Below are 22,068 nucleotides of genomic sequence, written 5' to 3'. Positions count from 1 at the left end.
TTGAGAGAGCTTAGCCTCCAGTTTGGCTATATGGTTGCATCTCTCACATGTGTTGGAATTTGTTGGGAGGAGGAGAGGGTTGTCTGTGTACATTAGGCAGTTGTAACGTTGCCTCAAGATTCCCAGGTTCACCAGCTGGACCGGAGAGGAGATTGACAACTGACCTTTGGACATGCTAGAATAGTATTGGGAATTCCTTTATAATTAAAAAAAAAGGGCCAATGGGGAACAAGTTACTCAAGGGGAGTTTGTGAGGGTGTAGTGCTTTTAATTTTTTAGTGCTGACTTATATAATTGGTTTAGTGAGCAAGTGCTAGGCTTTAGCATTGGAATAGGGTGTTTATTATGAGAACTAGATCAGTTCCAAGGCTCAAACCCAAATAAGCGGCGCTTCTCGATGCCGCGCTATGCACAAAAATCATGCAAAGCCGCGCTACAGCGGGTTTTAAACAGGCGGACTTGAAAGAGCTAGAAATTGGCCCAAAACAGCCAACAGACTACCAGATTCCTGTGCTGGGAACACTCCTCCAGGGACAGATAGGCTGCTCCAAGCTCCCCACTGCCACTGGTGAACAAAGAAGCCTCCCTCTATCCAAGAAAGGAAATGGCAACACAGGAACTTTCCAAAAGTCCAGAATACAGCAACGCCTGTGTTTGGACTACTCTAGGTCAGGAAAGATGGGAAACAAGGATAACTTTTTTTTTTTTTCTTTTTTGCAACAAACAGCAGGAAATTGCAATAAATATGTAACACAGGCTAGCACACTTGAGGGTGTAGCCTCAACAAGTAAATGCAACAAACAGGACAACAGTTTAAAACAGTTCAAGAAGCAGAAATATTTGCAGTTTAGCTAGATCGGACAGTCGCCCAGGTAGTAGCAGGAAAAAACACTTTTATCAGGTTAGCAGTCGCTCTTTTAGCCTCTCTGCTGCTGGCACCACTCTGCAGGACCACGAGGAGCTTGGCTGAGTAGTAACAAGCGCAAAAACCTCGCCAAAGTGGGTTTTATACAGGGGGATTTGAAAGAGCTAGAAATTGGCCCAAAATGGCCAATAGACTACCAGATTCTTGTGCTGGGAACACTCATCCAGGGATAGATAGGCTGCTCTAAGCTCCCCACTGCCACTGGTTAACAAAGAAGCCTCCCTTAATCCAAGAAAGGAAATGGCAACACAGGAACTTTCCAAAAGTCCAGAATAGAGCAAAGCCTGTATTTGGACTACTCTAGGTTAGGAAAAACAGGAAACAAGGATAATTTATTTGTTTTTTTTTTTTTTTTTTTGCAACAAACAGCAGGAAAATGCAATAAATATTTAACACAGGCTAGCGCACTTGAGTGTGTAGCCTCAACAGGTAAATGCAACAAACAGGACAAACTTATATATATATATATATATATGTATATATATATATATATTTATATATATATATATATATATATATATATATATATATGTATATATATATATATATATATGTATATATATATGTATATATATATATATATATATATATATATATATATATATATGTATATGTATATATATATATATATCTATATATATGTATATATATATATGTATATATATGTATATGTATATATATGTATATGTATATATATATATATATATATATATATATATATATATATATAAATATGTATGTATATATATATGTATATATATATATATATATATATATATATATATATATATATATATATATATATATATATATATATATATATAGTTTGTTTTGTAGTATATTTTCTAAGGAAGACATAATCCACATAAATAGTTCCAAAAGAGTAGAATAATCATTATTGTTAACAAAATATTTCATTTAAGCACCTAGTTCATTCAGGGTGTTTTGCAACTTAGTATTAAGTCCATCTTTAAAGTCAATAAACACCTGTACCAGCATAAGGGATGCCATTTGTAAAACTTGATTCATAGGTTCATAAGCTGTTACTAGGCTAATGTCTAATAGGGCCCTTACAAGCCTAGCCACATGCTTCAAACCACTTGAGTCTCAAGAATCATATGGGGGGGGGAGGTTATGTTAGTAGGCAGGTATCTAAAGATTTGTATGGGGGGTGTTAGCATAATACTTTTCTTACTGACAACCTCTGAACATAAGAGACATGGGGACAGACCAGGGGTGAGTTTACAATTTGTCATCCAGTTGTCAAAGTTTTTTTTTAAATAAAGTCAGGGATGAACTCCATTTTACATAGATTTGAGCCTATTCCATAGTGAGGGGATCCTGTGGGATGCATATCTGTCTCTCCCGAACGTTTTGTTTGTCACAAGCAAAGTTCAGATACCTGGATCTACTGTTTCTGGTGTTGTTTGTTTTGTGCATGTTCAATAGATCCATCAGGGCTAGGTCTGAGGAAACCCTGTAAGTTAGGTAAAGATCCTCTTGTAATGGCTTGTAAGAGACTGAATACAGAGATGGAGCTTTTACGCAATCAGTGTAGGACAGAATTTTCATGGCCTGAACTCTCCTGGTGAGAAACCTTTGTGGGTGTTCCAGCTGTTGCAGTTGTCATCCAAGGTGCATGGCCAAGGGGGCATTGTATTCATTGTTAGGTCTGATAAGGGCCAGCTAGAGTATTACTATAACTTCCTTATACCTGAATGCCATTCCCTTACCTATAAGTTGGGTGATGTAGAACAATTGTCTTATTATCTTAGCTATATGTTGGCCAAAGGTCAAATTGCTGTCTAAATATATTCCCATATCCCTTTCTACTGGGTCGACTGTTAGAGGCATTTTATCAATGAAGTAATTAACTTGCATTGACAGTTTCCCAAAGGGCATAATAATGCATTTTGTTTGCCGTAGAGTTTTCAGCCATGACTTTGGAACCAGCCATTTCTCTATGTTAAATCCATTTGCAAGATGTTTATGTCTTGGTGGAATCCAAAATGGCTCCTAATTTACAGTCATCTGTGTAAATGCCAAACAGGAGTGGGCCCAGCATGGAGCCCTGGGTACTCCACTGGTGACCAGTCTCTTGGTGGTGGTGTGTCTTACCAATCCTGACTTCTTGAGTCCTGTCTGTCCACAAGCTGGGAATCCAGTGACTTTATAGCTAGCTCATAGAGCTTGTCAGCAGTGCCTTAGTGGGATGTTGTATCAAATGCCTAAGCACTGTTTTACCCTTGTCCACTACCTTGGTGACCCTCTCAAAGAAGTCTATCAGGTTAAGTAGGCATGACTTTCCCTTAACAAAGCCAGACTGGAATGGTCCAGTGTCTGTTGGTTGCCAGTGTCTTTATTTATCATTTCTAAAATATTTTGTCCTATGGTGTTGTATGTGAGGCTTCTTAGACTGATGGGTCTGTAGTTCTTTGGTCAGTTGATGGTCTGCCCTTGTGTAGGGGAATGAATGTTGCAGTCCTCCATTCAACTTGGAACATAGCCTGTCTCAGGGCTGTAGTTGATGTGTGCCTCAGGTGGTCCTAATAGATCATGTTTTAGACTGTTCAGGAGGTAACCAGAGATCATATCAGGACTAATGCAGGTGGGGTTCTTAGCTTTAGCAAGTGCTCCCAGCACCTGATCCCTTTTGATAGTTGGGGGAAGTATTTTGGAGGGGATTTCACCTGATGGTGCTGGAGGTGCGGAGGTGGAGGGGTGGTGAAATTTGAGATGAATTTATCAGGCAGTAGATTTGCTATGTCACCCTGATCAGTGTATGTGGTGCCATTCACAACTAGTTCAGCACACTGTTGTGTGTTGCCTCTTAAGATTCCAGACGTAGTTGAAGAACCCCTTCTGATTGTCCTTAGCCTGCAATGCTATCCTGACCTCATAGTTGGCCTTGTTGAACTTAATTAAACCTCTTTGTGTCTTGTTTAATTCTATAAAAAAACACTTGTATTTAAGGGAGTTTCTTTTCCTGGTTTTGGCTATGACTTTTCTTCTTTTATTATATACCCTGTTTAGGTGAGGATCCCATCAGCGGGGTTTGTTTTTAGTGTTTGTTTTGTGTTTATTTCTCATAGGTACGGCTTCCTCTATGCAGCTGTTTACATGTTTGTATATTGATTTTATAAGTGATTCTGCATATGTAGCTGTGGTTTCGGGGGTTGAGGGAGCCTTGAATTTTGACAAACTGTCACTTGATAGGATGTAGTTCACCTTTGAATAGTTCCTGTTACCAGGTTGATTCTTACTTCAAATGAGACAGCTTTGTGATCCAACCTCACAAGTAAGGACCTGAAATGGGGGAAGGGGGTACAACGCTTTCCCTTGTTGGTGAGCACCAGATCCAGTATGTTTGATCCTCTGGTTGGAAAGTACATTTTCTGTTCCAGGGTGTTTGTGTTAAAGTCCAGGAAGCGTTGTGCTTGTGAGTTTGAGGTAACTAAGCCAGTTATTAAAATCAGTCATGTTATGTTCATACTGTGGCATCTTCCTTGGTGAAGGTAGAATGCTGCTCAGTGCAAGGCTCTTCCATATCTGTGACACATATTCCAAGAGATCCACTATGTCTCTTTTCATATAGTACAGTCAGGTATGTCTCAGGTCATTTACACTCGCATGGACTATGATAGACTCATATTGGTACCTGAGGTACAGTAGCCTGAGGACATGCATGATAATGTAGATCCTGGCTCCAGATAGGAAGCAAGCTGTTGTCTTCTCCTTGTCCAGTATAGTGAGTAAGACATGTGTGCGTTGCACGATGGAGTTCCCAATGACAAGAGTATTAGGTAAAGTGTATGCTTGCCTTATGAGATTTGCACTTGGGAGACCATTAGGTGTAGGCTTATGTGAGATGTTTGATGCTGCTTTTGGTGTCTGCTTTAATGATTGTTAAGCATTAGTTCTGCCATTATGTGACTTTCTAGGTCTTTGAGAGTTTGGAAGGTTTCTTTTAAGTGCCTCAACATAAGACAATCTGTGTGTGTCATTTATGTTATGTGTGACGGAGATAGTGTGGGTATTCCTGACAACCTCATTTGTAAGTGAGATTTTTGCCTCGAAAGAAGTTGTGTATTTACATCTCTTACATATCGTGTTACTTCTTTAGTGATTTACTAGTTGTCTGAGAACATGAGACAATTGCTACATTGCTTTAGGATGCCCAAATCTACCAAGCTGGCCACAGAGACATTTGTAAATTGCATATCCATGTATTCTGATCCTGTAATAGAGCTGGCTGTTTAGGATTAAGGATTAGGTTTTAACAAGAACTCCTAGGGTAGTTTCTGGGGTTAAGGGCAGGACGTTATATAATGCTAGGAAATGGTAGTGCTATTTGATGCACAAGCTAGCTTCTCTAAGCTGATTTCTCCACAGTGCAACACTATTTAACAGGTTTCAGAACTAATCCTAACTTTATATAGGTAAACTTTAATGTCTAGGAATTTGCATCTATACAGGGCACTGCTAACTACTGCTGCCCAGTGGAAAGCCCCACTCTAAGATGGGAAAAAAAGCTTGAAAATTGACTCCTATTCCCTCTAGGCAGTAAACAATCCCTCTCTAAACTTCCTCCAGTGCTTCCCAACTCAGAGAGCCCAGGGAAACACCTTCAGCCACACGATATCTAACCCTGGAACATGTTAATATAAAAGCAACGCAAAAGCAGCTCTCAAGTGCAGATTAAACCACAACCAGCAGTGCTTCCCAATTCAGAGAGTCCAGGTAAACATATTCTACCACAAGATATCTGACCTTGGAATCTGTTAATGTAAAAGCAGAGCAAAAGCGACTCTCAAGTGTAGATTAAAGAACAAATATCTACCAAACTAAGTCCCTGGCTACTTCATCAGATTCCACTCTTCGGTTAAACTCTCACCTTCTTCTTCAATAACATTTAATTCAAAAGCAACTCTATGGCATCTTTGCTCTTATGCCAGTAAGTTTGTAGGCCTTTAGTAAACACTAATACCAGATAGTACTTCATAGTTTTCTAGAAGTAGCAAGTAAAATCTTAAGGAAAGATTGAATGTTATCAATATCATTTTCAAGACCTGCCTTTTCAAAGCATAGTCTCTCTGTCGTTGGCATATGAGTATCATGTTTACCTGAAGCCATATTCTCAGCATATTTTAAAAGATCCATAGTTATGGATGCACATTAATAGCAATAAATGTAAATCTACAAAACCAGCAATGCAGCAAAGCACAAGACCGACCACAATTGCAGCTTGGTCTAGGAAACTTTCTTTGTGCACTGAATGCCATCAGCAAACCTGCAGTAAACGCAAATGATGACTCATCACTGTGACAGCCCAAAAACTCAGCAACCGAGTATGGTGCAACAAAATCTTTATTCTAAACCAATCAACAAGTAGAAAAATAGGCAGCAAATTAAAATGGTTTACCTCTTTCAGAACACAAAGCCTCTTCCTCAATACCAAATCAGATATAGAAAACACAATGGCCTAGATTTATAGAATAGCATATATCACTAAATAAGCAAATAAATGAGAAAATATGCATTCCTACAACCAATTATACTTATAAGCTGCTTAATTTTAAGAAACTATATTCATTAAAAATAGAAACAATAGATTTAAAAAAAAAATCATCTTAAATATACACATTTAAATTACTTTAGAAATGTAAATAGCCCATGAGTTCTCTATGAACTACACTGAAATGTAAATAAATCTTACTGTTGTTAGAATATGACAAACTATGTAAGTTGTCGCCTAATAGTGAATCAAAATAATAGAATACAACTGGAAACCAAAAAAATGCAAAATTAAAAATATTCATTAAATCCTGGGAAAAGGGGAGTTCCATGAGAAATAACCTGCCTTTGCTCCTTAATACTTAATATTTGTAGTTGTTCATCTATAAGAATACCTTTGATACGAACCTTATCAGTGCCATCTTCTTCTTCTTCTTTCGGCTTTTTCCCGGTTAGGGGTCGCCACAGCGGATCACCTTGTCCGCACATTGATTGGCAGTGGAGTTTTACGGTGTCGAGTTGCCAGCCCGGCGCCCAACCTTCCACAGAAGGCACACTCACACGCACACCTAGGGCCAATTTAGAGTGTCCAATCCACCTGCAGCATGTCTTTGGGATGTGGGAGGAAACCGGAGCACCCGGAGGAAACCCACGCGACCACAGGGAGGACATGCAGACTCCGCACAGAAGGCACCCCAGCCGAGGATCGAACCGGAGAACCTCTTGCTGTGAAGCGGCAATGCTAACCACTGCACCACCGTGGCCGCCCATGAACCTTATCAGTGCCATAAAAATTGAAAATGGTTCCTGGATGTAAAACAAAATGTTTTTTACAGAGCATTACTCATTCTTTGACTCATTGAAACTAATGAATTAACTTCTAGGAATTTCCACAAAATGTATGAGATCAGAAGTTTCATTACATGTAGAAGTAATAATAATTTAGTAGATTGTAAATATCAGGTATTTAATTAGGGCAACACTTATAGAACGTGCAAATCAAGAGTATATGAATTTTGCAATTACATCAGATTTATTAAAGAAGTTTTTATAATTTTTTTTTTGTATTTTTGGCATTATGTGGTTCGATATTTTGTTGTCAACATTTTGAAATTCGGAAATTTGGAAGATGAACTCATGACTTCCCTAGGAATGAAGCTGAAATGTGCCCCACTTCAAGAAATTTTTATTTCAGAAAGTAAATAATGATGCAAAACAATCTGTGAATTAGATGTTTGTAAAATGTTTTTATTGTTGGGCCTTGTGTAAAGATGTTGTCTGTCCTCCAGAATTGAGTAAGACAATCTTTTCTTTAAGGTCATTCCTGCTGAAGTCACCTACACCCCCAAACAGTGGCACATTTGGGTTAATGAGTCTCATATCTTGGCTGAAAGGTAAGACAGAACTTAAATCACTGCAGTACAATATTGATGCTGAGGTGACTATCTTCTGAGGATGATCTTTCTAATCAAATTCTCTGTTGTACTTTTATTGATGTGTAGTGTATCTGCCATTCAGTAGTGAGATTTATGTGCCATCTATTTGTATGCCATTTGTCTTTTTGGAAAGGAATATATCTGCTCTGAGAGAAATACATGTTTTAAATCTACAGACAAAATATCTGAATTCCTAGAAATACTCTAAGAATATCAACATCAGTTTGTTCCTTGCTATAATATGATATGGCCATGCTTCTGTAAATGGAATTTTATTTTTTTCTTCATACTATCTTTCACATGTGAACTTCTTGGACCCACTCCATCTCATTTTCAATTTTCACTGATATGCAATGTAGCTTGTGACTGAAAATACTTCAAATCCTGGCAGTTCAATAGATAGAAAATGAACAAGAAAAAAAAAGAAAAGAAAGAAAGAAAGGCCATTTGTACTACACATTTTTTCAACAGAAAGGTGAAGCCAACCTCTTTGTTAATAGCAAAGTCTTAGCATATTAACATATGGTGAGGCTTATGGCAATCATGTGTACCAGAGAGCTGTTAATTACACAGCATGTTTATTAATGTATAAAAGCAAAGAAATAAGTGAATATTTCATTTTTATTCAGCTGATCATAAAGATTATTTCGCTGATTACAAACATAGGCATTAATAAACTTTTAAGAAGTTGCTAAAGAAAAAAGGTTATACATTATAAACTCACGGCAGTGTGCAACACAACAGATGCACTTGAACTGACAAATAAAAATGTTTATTCCATGTCAGACTTACATAACTCATGTGGTTCCAGCCTTATTTTTCATTTTTAATATACACTTCATTTATGTAACTATCTCAAATGAATGCATAATGAACAAAGTAAATTTTACATTACAAATAATAAAGTCATAGAGATAACAACAGTGCTGTATGTTGTTGGTTTAATAAATGATGTTAAGTTGTCTATCTCGCCTTCGTTCTTGCTGGTTGGATTGGAGCCGATCCTCGGCTCCGACTCGGCATCTTCTATAGCTCGAGAGCTGTTTACTGGCTCGAGGCTACCCCTTATCCCATGATGCCTAGCGATAGCTACCCAGATCTCGTTTGCCACTTCAGCTGTGAGGTGTCGTTTTTCTGGCTCAGGCTCGTATAAAGTTTTTTGAATAACTTCATTACTCTAGATTTCTATATTTCCAGTGTTTTATTGTTAATGATTAGTCTTGTTTTTTGTGATAGCTAGTGTTTAGTGGTAGTATCCCTTCTTTTCCTTGAGAACTCGTTTAACCTAGAGAGTTCTCCCCCACTCCTTCCCCCCATCCTCTTTTTGTCAGGTTAGCCGTTTAGGTCAGAGGCTTTCCTTCTACCTTTCTTTCATAGGCTAGCCGTTTAAATTAGAGACTTTCCTATTAAAAAAAAAAATCCTTTGGCTATAGTCTTGTTGTACAGTGTGTTTTTTGTGTAGACTGTATTTTGCTTTTGGTAGCTGTTGCCGTATTTGTTGTTTCCTTCTTTCAGGATGTCAAAGGAATCCAAAGTGTCTGGATTCAAGAAGTGTGACTCATGCTGTCAGAAAATGTCTCCGACAGATGGGCACACTTCTTGCATCTATTGTTTAGGCACTGTGCAACTACAGGACTCTTGTTCTATCTGCCATGCCTTTAGTCCAAGAGTCCTGCAGGAGCATAAGAATAAGTTTATTCTTAGGGGTCTTTTAAAACCACAGGATTCACTGGCCAAGAGCTCTCAGCCTGTGAAATCCTCTAAATCTACCAAGCCGTTGGCTCCAAGTTTGGAGCCGTCCTCGGTTCAGACTCTACCTTCTACTTCGGTTCCGGCTGGAATCGATAAGACTATCTCCCCGTCAGCTCCATCAGAAACTTCGGAGCCTTCACGGAGCCACAAGAGGCTGAGGTCCCCTTCACAGAATCAGTACATTCGGCTCCTCGGTCTTCGATGCTTCAGAGCGAGTGCAGTCACCGATCCTCTCCCTCCTCTTGATCCTCTAGGCTGTCGGATCACGATGTGGAGAGAGTGGTCAGTAGGTTGCTAAAGTCGCAGGCACTTGCCAAGATGTTGTCCAGCCCTCCTCAACAGGTGTCTGCTCTGTCCACTTCTCTCGATGTTCCTCCTCCGACTCCAGTGAGTTCGGAGCCGGATTTCGTTGGGGTTCGTGTAGTGGAACTGTCGGGTCCGATAACTCTATCTCCTTCGGTTCCGATGTCACCTCCAATCCCCTCGGTGGTGCTGTCCATCGAGGGATCTGGGTGCCGGGGTTCCCTCTTCAGCTTTGAGGGGGTGAGTGGCATCAGACCCTTGTCCGACCCCATTCTCCCTCTTGGAGCTTCGGTGCAGGTGAGCTCGGCCCCTACATCGGCCTTGGAGCCGTCTCCCTCGGTGCAGAGAAAGATTCCAATTTCCTTGGAACCCAAGCTTTCTCTGCATCGTGGCAGGGATGCCTTCAATGTCATGAGGAGTGTGCTGGCCACTGAGTCAGCTCCACTATTGGCCCCACTGGCTCCGTCCACTGTAGTGCCTGTCCCAACCTCTACTCCTCCTCCAGACCCCAAGCGTAGGGAACCGGCACTCCAGGGCACCCCATTGGGTGTTTCCCCTTCTTCCTAGGCCTCACCTGATCATTCAGAGGAGCCCCCTCATAAGAAGAAGTGCAAAAGGAAGCCCATTGACTCCCATGAGTCTGTCACTTCTGATACAGACTTAAATGATTCTGAAGGGTCCCCAAGATCCCCCTCTGAAGATGTTTCTTTCTCGGACATCCTAAAAATGCTTACGCAGAGGAGGAACTGTAATCCCCTAGCCCCTACCGAGGATGAGTCTGTATTTCTGGATGGATTCGGTTCCCGACCTTCCACCTCCTGGGTTTCTCCGCCTTTCAATCCACTTATGTCCGTGGTGGCTTGAAAGGTTTGGTCAGCTCCAGATACAGTGGAACCAACTCCGAGGAGACCTGGCAAATTCATCACAGCACCCCAGGATAAGCAGTTCCTTACTAAAGGTGTTCCTGTTGATGCCATGGTGGTAGCAGCAGCCACCAAAAAAGAGTTAACAGAGGCCTCTTCATCTGTCCATCCTCCTAACAAGGAGTCTAAGATGATGGACAGATACGGGATGTGAATGTTCACTTCAGCGACCTTTTCTATGAGGTCACTGAACTACTTATGTCATTTTACCCGGCTTCAGAGGGATCACCTTAAAGAGCTCGGAGATACCCCTCAAGATCCATCAGCTGAGGAGGCTCAAGCTAAAGTAGATTCCCAGCTGGCGACGCTTAATTCTGTAGTTAACTTCTCCATGAGGCTCATTTCCTATGCAGCCGCTGGTGCGAGTAGAGCCGCAGGTATGGGTGTGGCCCTTAGGAGGCATGCATGGATGTGGCTGTGTAATTTTGCGGAACCCTTTCGAGCATCATTCACCAACACCCCCTCTGATGGTTCCTTTCTCTTTGGACCACAGGGGAAAGACACTTTGACTAGGTGTGAGCAAGAAGGCAAGACTCTCTCTGCCAAGGGAGTCCATTTTTCCACTCCTTCTAGACCATACCCTAAAGGTCAGAAGAGTGGCAAAATGTGGTTCCAAAAATCCCAGGGAGCCTTGCCTGACACACTTAGTGATTTTTCCTGCAGGGGCACAGGGGGAAACAATAACAATAGATGCCGCCCTTGTGGCAGAGGGGGTCCGCAGAACCAGGACAGCAGAGAATCCTTCTCTGATAAGCCCTTTCAGCATCCCTGAAGGGTTGCCCAGCTGCTCACCTCTGGAGGCAGTCGGGAGGAAGACTTTCACTGTACCCAAAAGCCTGGCAAAATTTAACACAAGACAGATGGGTACAGTCCATTATATCTGGAGGTTACAAAATTCCCTTCTGTCAACCCCCCTTTACCATCAAGGAAATCCCTTCCAGATGTTCCACCCAATCTGAAGGACCAAGCAGTAATAGAAGTTTCAAAACTGCTAAAAAAAAAAAGAGTCATCCAGGAAGTCCCGACAGACCAGCATGGATCCGGAACTTACTCAAGGTTCTTTTTGGTACCAAAAAAGACAGGGGACTGGAGACCGATTCTAGATCTCAGCAGACTAAACAGGTCTGTGCAAATAACAAAGTTTCGGATGGTCACACTACAGTCCATTCTACCCTTTCTGGGTCAGGACAATTGGATGTGCTCGATAGATCTTCAGGACGCGTACTACCACATCAAGATGGACAGGTGCTCCAGGAGATTTCTTCGCTTCTGGCTGGGAGCCAATCATTACCAGTTCAGAGCTCTGCCCTTTGGTCTCACCACAGCCCCTAGGGTGTTCAGCAAATGTATGGCAGTGGTCATGGCTCACCTGAGACGTCGAGGATTGCAGGTGTTTCCATATTTAGACGACTGGCTCCTCACTGCTACTACCAGGCATCAACTTCTACAAGCCAGGGACTACACAATCACAATTTGCTCCCAGCTAGGCATTACAATAAACTTTGAAAAATCTCCCTTGTTGCCCTGTCAATATATCACCTACATAGGAGCAGACTTGGAGACAAGAAACAAGTCCGCAAGGCTACCGCTAGAAAGGGTGTCCACAATTCATCAACAAGTACAAATTATAATGCAGAGCAACAGAATCCAGGTCAGGTTTGTCCTTCAAACTCTGGGTTCCATAGCAGCAGCCATTCTTCTAATCCCACTGACCCGCTTTCACATGAGGATCCTTCAGTGGCTTCTAATCACACAGTGATCTTTCCAACAGTTGCCCATGTCTCACATGATCATGATTACAGAAGCATGCAAAAAGCACCTTTCCTGGTGGATGGTCTCCCCACTAGTGACTCAGGGCAGACCCTTCACTCAGCCCCCTCCGGTAGCCACAGTGACCACAGACGCCTCCCTGATAGGGTGGGGGGGGCATTATCAGGGGAGGACAGTCCAAGGCACTTGGCAGCCTCATGAGTACCATATGCACATAAACATCCTAGAAATGAGAGCCGTGCTCCTAGCATTGCAAGCCCTCCAGGGCTCTCTTCCTTCTGGGACCATTGCAATTCAAACAGACATGTCAGTGGTGTGGTACATCAACAAGCAGGACGGATCCAGGTCCTACCCCCTGTGTTGAGAAGCACTCAGACTGTGGCAGTGGGAGATTTCCTCCCAATGTTTTCTGATTGTGATGCACATCCCTGGGAGGTCTAACATCATAGCGGACAGGCTCAGCAGAGCTATCCTCATGCCTCACGAGTGGTCTCTGAATCTGGAAGTTGTGGATCTTATCTTCCGCAAATGGGGACAGCCTTGTTGCGATCTTTTTGCCACCCCTTCAACAGCAAATGCAGCAACTACTTCTCCCTTTTTCCGCTTACAGGTCACACACTCAGAGACGCTCTAGTCCACGATTGGCCTCAGGGACTTCTTTATGCCTTTCCTCCATTTCCCCTGATACCGAAACTCATACAGAAAGCAATATCGTTGGGTTGCAAACTGGTCCTCATTGCCCCCTACTGGCCTTGACAGATATGGTTCCCGTTCCTGCACCACTACCTTCTCGATCAGCCCTGGACTCTGGACCCATTTCCAGATCTACTGATTCATCAGTCAGGTGGGTTGCATCATTCCCTCCAAACTCTCCAGCTCACAGCTTGGTTGCTCCACTTCCAACCTTAGCCAGGCTTCCCAGCATTTCCCCGGCTGTACGTGAAATTATTGTCTCCTCTCACAAGTCCACAACCAGAAAAACTTATGCTAGTAAATGGAAACATTTTTCTTGTTGGGCAGAGGCTAGGAACGTAGATCCCTTTTCAGCCCCAGTCCACGAAATTCTGGAATTCCTAGCACAACTTTTTCATCCGTGTCTGCTTCGGCTACAATCAGGGTTCAATTAGCGGCCATTTCTAACTTTCATGTTGGTTTGTCAAATTCAAACATTATGTCTCATAAGCTCTGTAAAGTTTTCTTGAGAGGGACCACTCTCCTTAGGCCTCCAGTGAGAGATCCCCCTCCTCCTTGGGACCTTAATTTGGTACTAACTTCCTTAACTCTACCCCCCTTTGAACCAGCAGCATCCTGCTCCATTAAGTTTCTATCTTGGAAGACACTCTTTCTGGTAGCTATTACGTCAGCCAGACACATCTCTGAACTTCAAGCATTATGGGTTCATCCTCCATACTTGGTTTTTCATAAGGACAGGGTTGCTCTAAGGACTAGGCCTTCATTTCTTCCATAAGTCTCCTCAGAAAATAATTTAAACCAATCCATAGACCTTCCTGTGTTTTTCCTAGCCACACCAACAAGGCAGAGTACAAATTACATGAATTGGACATTCATAGACAATTGCGTTTTTACCTGCATATGACTAAGGAAATAAGGAGGTCGGACCAACTATTCCTTTCATATGCTCTGTGCAAACAAGGTCTCCCAGTTTCCAAGGTGACCATATCCAGGTGGTTGTCTCACACTATTACTTTCATCTATCAATTAAGGAACAAAGAGTTGCCTATCAAACCGAAAGGTCATTCTACTAGGGCCTTGGCCACCTCTGTAGCCTTCCAATCTAGGTTGCCCATGGATTCTATTTGTGCGGCTGCTACATGGGTAAATCTTCATACCTTTATTTCTCATTACAAGCTAGATGTGGACTCCAGGAAGCAGAGCTGACTTTGGTTCCACCGTTCTGAAGAGTCTGTTCCAATGAGCCACCCAGGATTGTAGGTGCTAGCGACGCTGTCCCAACCAGCAAGAACGAAGGCAAGATAGACAACTTAACATAAAGAAGTTATGTACCTACCATAACGTTCAATGTTAGTTGTCTTCATCTCACCTTCTTTCTTGCGTCCCACCCACCGTCCCCCTGTCCTATTGGACTGAGAGGAGTTCTGGTTTCACTGGCTGAGTGTTCTCTGGTTTCTTTCCTCTACTGACTTAGAGAGTATAACAGGTATACTCAACCTATTTGTTTTGGACAGGTTTATTCTCTGGCTATGTCTGGGGTTAGCTATTTCAAATGAGATCTGGGTAGCTGTCGCTAGGCATCATGGGATAAGGGGTAGCCTCGAGCCAGTAAACAGCTCTCAAGCTATAGAAGATGGCTGAGTCGGAGCCTAGGATCGGCTCAGATCCAACCAGCAAGAAAGAAGGTGAGATGAAGACAACTAATATGGATCATCATGGTAAGTACATAACTTCTTTCTTATAGCTCCTTTCATTTAAATCAGTTATATACTATATTTTTGGCCCATATGAATCCAAGACATCTCCAACTTTTTTTCAGGTAATAAAAGTCCGTTACCCATATCCATGTAATAAAAAAAATGAGAGAGGTTGGAACTTAAGAGCTGTAGCACTGCTGTGCAAGAGCTTGAAGCACACCAGAGTTTTCATTACCTGTAGTTTGTTAAAAGGGAAACAAAAAAACGATATTGTGTGTCATTTCCTTCATCATTTGTGTAATTAAGTTGCATTGTATTTTGTGAAGATTGGACATGCTAAGCAAACACCTTTGGGTTTTGCATTGTGATAGCTGGTGAGAGTGACAGATGATTCATTGCACTAAATGGCATATCTAGAGGAGACGACAAATTAAGAAACTCTGTCAAGAATCCTATAAGTATTGTGGTATGTCCACTGTACATGTATCAGAAATGAAACCTTTGGGGAATCACATAATACATAATGTTAAGTTGTCCATCTCACCTTCATTCTTGCTGGTTGGGTTCGGAGCCGATCCTCGGCTCCGACTCAGCCATCTTCAAAAGCTCCAGAGCTGTTTACTGGCTCGAGGCCCCCCCTATATCCCATGATGCCTGGCGCTAGATACCCAGATCTTGTTTGCCGCTTCTGCTACGAGGTTGCGTTTACTGGCTCAGGTCGTATTTTTTCTCTTTATTCACTATATTTGGGACTTTTTTGTACTTTATTGAATATACACTTATTGTCAAAGCTTAGCTGTAGGTTCTATGGTAGTTTGTTAGTGTCCCCCCCCTTAAAAACTTGTTTTCTCCTTAGAGAGTTTTCCTCTCCCTCCCCCACTCCCATTTACCTTCTCAAAGTAAGCCATTTTAGTTAGAGGCTTATCATTGTTTTATTTTTTAAGGTAGACAAAGTTCATTAGAAATTGTGGTAGTTTGTAGGTCTTATATTATATAGTGTGTGTGTGCTGTTAGGGTGTGGTAACTTGTGTGGTTTGTGTATATTTTTTCCAGTTACCTACTCTCCATTATACTTGTTCTTTGTATTTGATTGTCCTTCACAGGAATGTCTAAAGACACAAAAGTGTCGGGATTGAAGAAGTGTGACTCATGCTGTCAGAAAATGTCTCTGACAGATGGTCACACTTCTTGTGTTTACTGCTTGGGCTCCCTACACCTGCAGGACTGTTGTTCGGTGTGTCACGCCTTTAGTCCAAGAGTCCTGCAGGAGCGTAGGAATAAGCTTATCCTTAGGGGTTTGCTTAAACCTGAAGGATCACTGGCCAAGACTCAGTCAGTGAAACCTTCTAGGCCATCGAAGCCATCAGCTCCCAGCTTGGAGCCATCACCGGGTATGGCTTCTGCTTCAACTTATCTCTACGTCATCTTCGGCTCTGACCAGAGCCGAAGTACCTATCTCTGTCGGCTCCGACTCTTCCGTCGGAACCGTCAGGGAGTCGAAAATGCTCCAGGTCACCATCCTTGGAGTCGATACACTCGGCTCCAGGATCACCCTTACTGCAATCTGAGCATAGTCATCGGTCCCACTCTTCTCGGTCATCTAGGTTATCTGACCATGATTTGGAGAGAGTGGTGAGCAGGCTTTTAAAGTCACAGGTCCTGGCAAAAATGCTATCCAACCCCCCTCATCAGGACTCGGCTCTACCTTTTTCTCCAATAGTTCCTCCTTCGACTCATCCCTTGAGTTCAGAGCCGGAGCATGCTGTGGCTGGACCCGTGGGTCCATCAGAGCCGATACCTCCCCTTTCGGTTCCATCGTTGGGTCCAATCTCTTCCATGGTGCTGTCCTTGGAGGGATCTGGGCGCCGGGACTCCCTCGTCAGCTCCGAGGGGGCGAGTGGCATTGGACCCTTGTCTGACCCCATTCTCCCTCTCGGAGCTTTGGTGCAGGTGAGTTCGGCTCCTACATCGGCTTCGGAGCCGTCTCTCTCGGTGCCGGAAAGGATTCCAGTCTCTTCGGAGCCTGAGCCTTCTCTGGTATCGGGAAGGGGCGCCTTCGAGGTCATGAGAAGTGTGCTGGCATCTGAGTCAGCCTCACGTTCATCCTCATCGGCTCCTCCCCCCATGGTGCCTGCTCCTGCCTCTGCCCCTCCTCCAGACCCCAAGCGTGGAGAACAAGCGCTCCAGGGCACCCCATTGGGTGTATCTTCCTCTTCCGAGGCCTCCCCTGTTCATTCAGAGGAGCCCCCTCGAAAGAGGAAATGCAAGAGGAAACATGTTGACTCCCGTGAGTCTGTCACTTCAGATACTGACTTGGGAGGAGTCGGAAGGGTTCCCGAGATCCCCCACTCAGGACGTCTCCTTTTCAGACATCCTTGAAATCCTTAGGCAGAGGGGGAACTGGACTACCCTTAACCCTTCCAAGGATGAGTCGGTATTCCTGGACGCATTTGGTTCCCGACCCACCACCTCCTGGGTGTCTCCGCCTTTCGATCCACTGATGTCGGTGGTGGCTCGAAAGGCGTGGTCAGCTCCAGACTCAATGGAACCAACTCCCCGTAGGCCCAAAAAATTCATCACTGCCCCTCAAGACAAGCAATTTCTGACCAAGGGTGTTCCCGTGGATGCCATGGTGGTAGCAGCGGCCACTAAAAAGGAGTTGGCTGAAACTTCTTCATCTGTCCATCTCCCTAATAAGGAATCTAGGATGATGGACAGGTATGGGAAGAAGATGTTTTCCTCAGCGACCTTTTCCATGAGGTCTCTGAACATTTTGTGCCATTTTACCCACCTTCAAAGGGATCTCATTAAAGAGCTAGGAGATATCCTTCAAGATCCATCAGCTGTGGGGGCTCAGGCTAAGATTGCCTCCCAGCTGCCGACTCTAAATTCTGTAGTAAACTCCTCCATGTGGCTCATCTCTTATGCAGCTGATGGAGCGAGTCGGGGCACAGGTGTGGCTTTGAGGAGACATGCTTGGATGTGGTTATGCAACTTTGCGGAACCCTTCAAGACGTCTTTCACCAACACCCCCTTTGATGGTTCTGCTCTGTTTGGACCACAGGTGAAGGATACCCTTACCAGGTGTGAGCAGGAAGGCAAGACTCTCTCTGCCATTGGAGTCCGTTTTTCTACTCCTTCAAGACCGTATCCCAAGGGTCAGAAGAGTGCGAAGATGTGGTTCTGGAAATCCCAGGGAGCCGTGCCTGACACAGATGGAGAGTTCACCTCCAGGGGCAGAGGAGGGAACAACAATAGATGCCGCCCTAGGGGCAGGGGGGGGTCTGCAAAATTAGGGCCAAAGAGAATCCTTCTCTGACAAGCCTTTCCAGCATCCCTGAAGTGCTGCCTGACTGTCCACCTTCGGAGGCAGTCGGGGGAAGATTATCGCTGTACCCAAAAGCCTGGCAAAGTGTAACACAAGACAAATGGGTACTTTCTATCATATCCGAAGGCTACAAAATCCCCTTCTTTCGCACTCCACTCTTTTCCAACAAATCCCGTCCAGATGTTCCACCCAATCTAAGGGATCAAGCAGTTCAAGAAATTTCAAAACTGCGAAGAAAAAGAGCCATCCAGTCAGTCCAGCAGACCAACAAGGATCCAGAACTTACTCAAGGTTCTTTTTGGTACCAAGAAAGACTGGGGACTGGAGACCCATTCTGGATCTCAGCAGACTAAACAGGTCTGTTCAAAGAACGAAGTTCCGGATGGTCACGCTACAGTCCATTTTACCCTTTCTGGGTCAGGACAATTGGATGTGCTCCATAGATCTTCAGGGCGCCTACTACCATATCAAAATGCACAGATGCTCTAGAAGATTCCTCCGCTTCCAGCTGGGAGCCAGTCATTATCAGTTCAGAGCGCTGCCCTTTTGGTCTCACCACAGCCCTCAGGGTGTTCAAATGTTTGGCAGTAGTCACCGCTCACTTGAGACGGCAAGGATTCCAGGTGTTTCCATATTTAGATGACTGGCTCCTTACTGCAACCACCAGGCATCACCTGCTGCTAGCCAGAGACTACACCATCCAAACGTGCTCCACTCTAGGCATCACAATAAATTTTGAAAAGTCTGCATTGTCACCTTGTCAATCTATCACTTTTATAGGTGCAAATTTAAACACAAAGGACATGTCAGCGACTCTCCCAGTAGACAGAGTGTTAGCCATTCGACGACATGTGCAGGTCTTATTAGGTTGCAAAAAGATTCAGGCCAGATTTGTCCTAAAAACATTGGGTCTCATGGCAGCGGCTATAATACTAGTCCCCCTTGCACGTTTTCACATGAGGATTCTTCAGTGGATGTTGTTCATACAATGGTCCTTCCAGCAACTCCCAATGTCTCACATGATAATGATCACACAGTCATGCAAAAACCAACTTGTTTGGTGGATGGTTTCCCCATCATTACACCAGGGCAGACCATTCGTTTTTCCTCCTCCAGTAGCTACGGTGACCACGGACGCCTCCCTGATCGGGTGGGGGGGGGGCATTTTCAGGGCAGAACAGTCCAAGGCACCTGGCAGCCTCACGAGTACCATCTGCATATCAATGTCTTGGAGATGAGAGCCGTGCTTTTAGCATTGCAAGCTCTTCAGAACTCTCTTCCCACCGGGACCATTGCAATTCAAACAGACAATATGTCAGTGGTATGGTACATCAACAAGCAGGGCGGAACCAAGTTATACCCCTTATGTCGAGAAGCACTCAGACTTTGGCAGTGGGCGATCTCTTCCCAACGGTTTCTGATAGCAGCGCACATCCCTGGGAAGTCCAACGTTATAGCAGACAGGCTGAGCAGAGCAATTCTCATGCCTCACGAGTGGTCTCTCAATCAGACTGTGGCGGACAAAATCTTCTGCAAATGGGGTCAGCCTTGCTGCGACCTTTTTGCCACCCCCTTCAACAGCAAGTGCGACAATTTATTCTCTCTCCTTCCTCTCCCTGGACACCTCCCCAGCGATGCTCTAGTTCACGATTGGCCCCAGGGACTTCTTTATGCATTCCCTCTATTTCCCCCGATTCCCAAACTAATTCAGAAAGCTACCACATTGGGATGCAAGATGATCCTCATTGCCCCTTACTGGCCTCGACAAATTTGGTTCCCTTTCCTGTATCATCACCTTCTGGAGCAGCTCTGGACCCTGGACCCAATTCCAGAACTCCTGATCCATCAATCGGGCGGGCTGCACCAATCTCTTCAATCTCTCCAGCTCACTGCTTGGTTTCTCCACTTCCGACCTTAGCCAGGCTTCCCAACATCTCCCATTCGGTGCGTGAAATCATCTTATCCTCACATAAGTCGACCACTAGGAAAACTTATGCTAGCAAGTGGAAATGTTTTTCCTTATGGGCAGAGAACAGGAATATAGATCCCTTTTCAGCCCCTGTGCACCATATCTTAGAATTTCTAGCAGAACTTTTTCGAACAGGATCCTCTTCTGCCACGATTAGAGTTCAGCTAGCTGCAATTTCAAACTTTCATATGGGCCTATCTGATTCCAGCATCATGTCCCATAAGCTTTGTAAAGCCTTTCTTAAAGGGACCTCTCTCCTCAGGCCCCCAGTAAGAGATCCCCCGCCTCCGTGGGATCTGAATTTGATTTTAGCTTCCCTGGTACTGCCCCCCTTTGAACCGGCAGCTTCCTGTTCCTTGAAGTTTCTTTCTTGGAAAACCCTTCTTCTGGTCGCAGTTACGTCGGCCAGAAGAGTTTCTGAACTTCAGGCTCTTTGTGTTCGTCCTCCTTACCTAGTTTTTCACAAAGATAGAGTTTCTCTTCGGACTAACCCTTCCTTTCTTCCAAAGGTTACTTCTGATTATAATTTGAATCAGTCCATTGCACTACCTGTGTTCTTTCCAAATTATTCCAACAAGGCAGAATACAAGTTACACCAGCTGGATGTCCATAGACAATTACGCTTTTACTTGCATAGAACCAAGCAAATCAGAAAATCAGACAACTTGTTCCTGTCTTATGTTGAGGGAAAACAAGGCATACCGGTGCCAAAAGTCACCTTATCTAGGTGGTTGACTTCTACTATTACTTTTATATATCAGTTAAGAAATAAATAGCTTCCTGCTAAACCCAAAGGTCACTCCACCAGAGCTCTAGCTACTTCTGTGGCTTTTCAGGCCAGATTGCCAATGGAAACTTTTTGTGCGGCAGCTACATGGGCTAATCCACATACCTTCATTTCACATTATAAGCTGGATGTGGCTTCCAGAAGCAGAGCTGATTTTGGTTCCACTGTTCTGAAGAGTCTGTTCCGATGAGCCACCCAGGATTGAGGTGCTAGGGATGCTGTCCCAACCAGCAAGAATGAAGGTGAGATAGACAACTTAACATTAAGAAGTTATGTACCTACCATAACGTTCCATGTTAGTTGTCTTCTTCTCGCCTTCTATCTTGCGTCCCACCCTCCATCCCCCTATCCTAGTACACAGAGAAGAGTTCCTTAGGTTTGTTGATCACTGGCTGAGTCTTCTCTGGCTATTACTTTTGTCAGTCTCTCCAATAGGTTCCTGTATCCTGCAAAATTTCCTGTATTATTATAATTGTTATTATTATGTCTGTAGTTAGGTTACCAAATGAGATCTGGGTATCTAGCACCAGGCATCATGGGATATAGGGGGAGCCTCGAGCCAGTAAGCAGCTCTCGAGCTTTTGAAGATGGCCGAGTCGGAGCCGAGGATTGGCTCTGAACCCAACCAGCAAGAAAGAAGGCGAGAAGAAGACAACTAACATGGAACGTTATGGTAGGTACATAACTTCTTATTTTTTACATATGTTTTTGAGGTTGTATAGATCAGATGTCTTAAATGATGTCTGTATTAACACCTGTATTTTTAATACCATATTCTGAAATTTCCACAAGCTATACTGGGGTCAGAGTTTGGTGGCACTTATCCTATAAATGGTATGAAATATAATCTTAAAATTTGTCTTCTCTGCATCATCCCACTGATGGATTCTAATCCTAACCCTGCCCCTGCCAGTGCCACTAACCTCATCTCTAGACTTTTCCTTTGGAAACACCTTTTCCATAACACTACA

General features: G+C 43.7%; 1 protein-coding gene across 2 annotated transcripts in view; it reads left to right on the top strand.

Annotated features, from left to right (window-relative positions):
* LAMC3 (laminin subunit gamma 3) overlaps nucleotides 1–22,068 on the top strand; it is a 4,228,426-nt gene that overhangs the window by 3,535,848 nt on the left and 670,510 nt on the right. For both annotated transcript variants that reach the window (XM_044058389.1, XM_044058388.1), the window contains one exon: nucleotides 7,757–7,833. In XM_044058389.1, the coding sequence (XP_043914324.1) occupies nucleotides 7,757–7,833 (77 nt within the window). The remainder of the gene's footprint in view (nucleotides 1–7,756; nucleotides 7,834–22,068) is intronic.

The sequence above is a fragment of the Protopterus annectens genome, chromosome 16.part0 (genome assembly GCF_019279795.1).
Source record: "Protopterus annectens isolate FY-2018-M chromosome 16.part0, PAN1.0, whole genome shotgun sequence".
Taxonomy (NCBI): domain Eukaryota; kingdom Metazoa; phylum Chordata; order Ceratodontiformes; family Protopteridae; genus Protopterus; species Protopterus annectens.
This window is presented reverse-complemented; position numbering and strand designations above follow the sequence as displayed.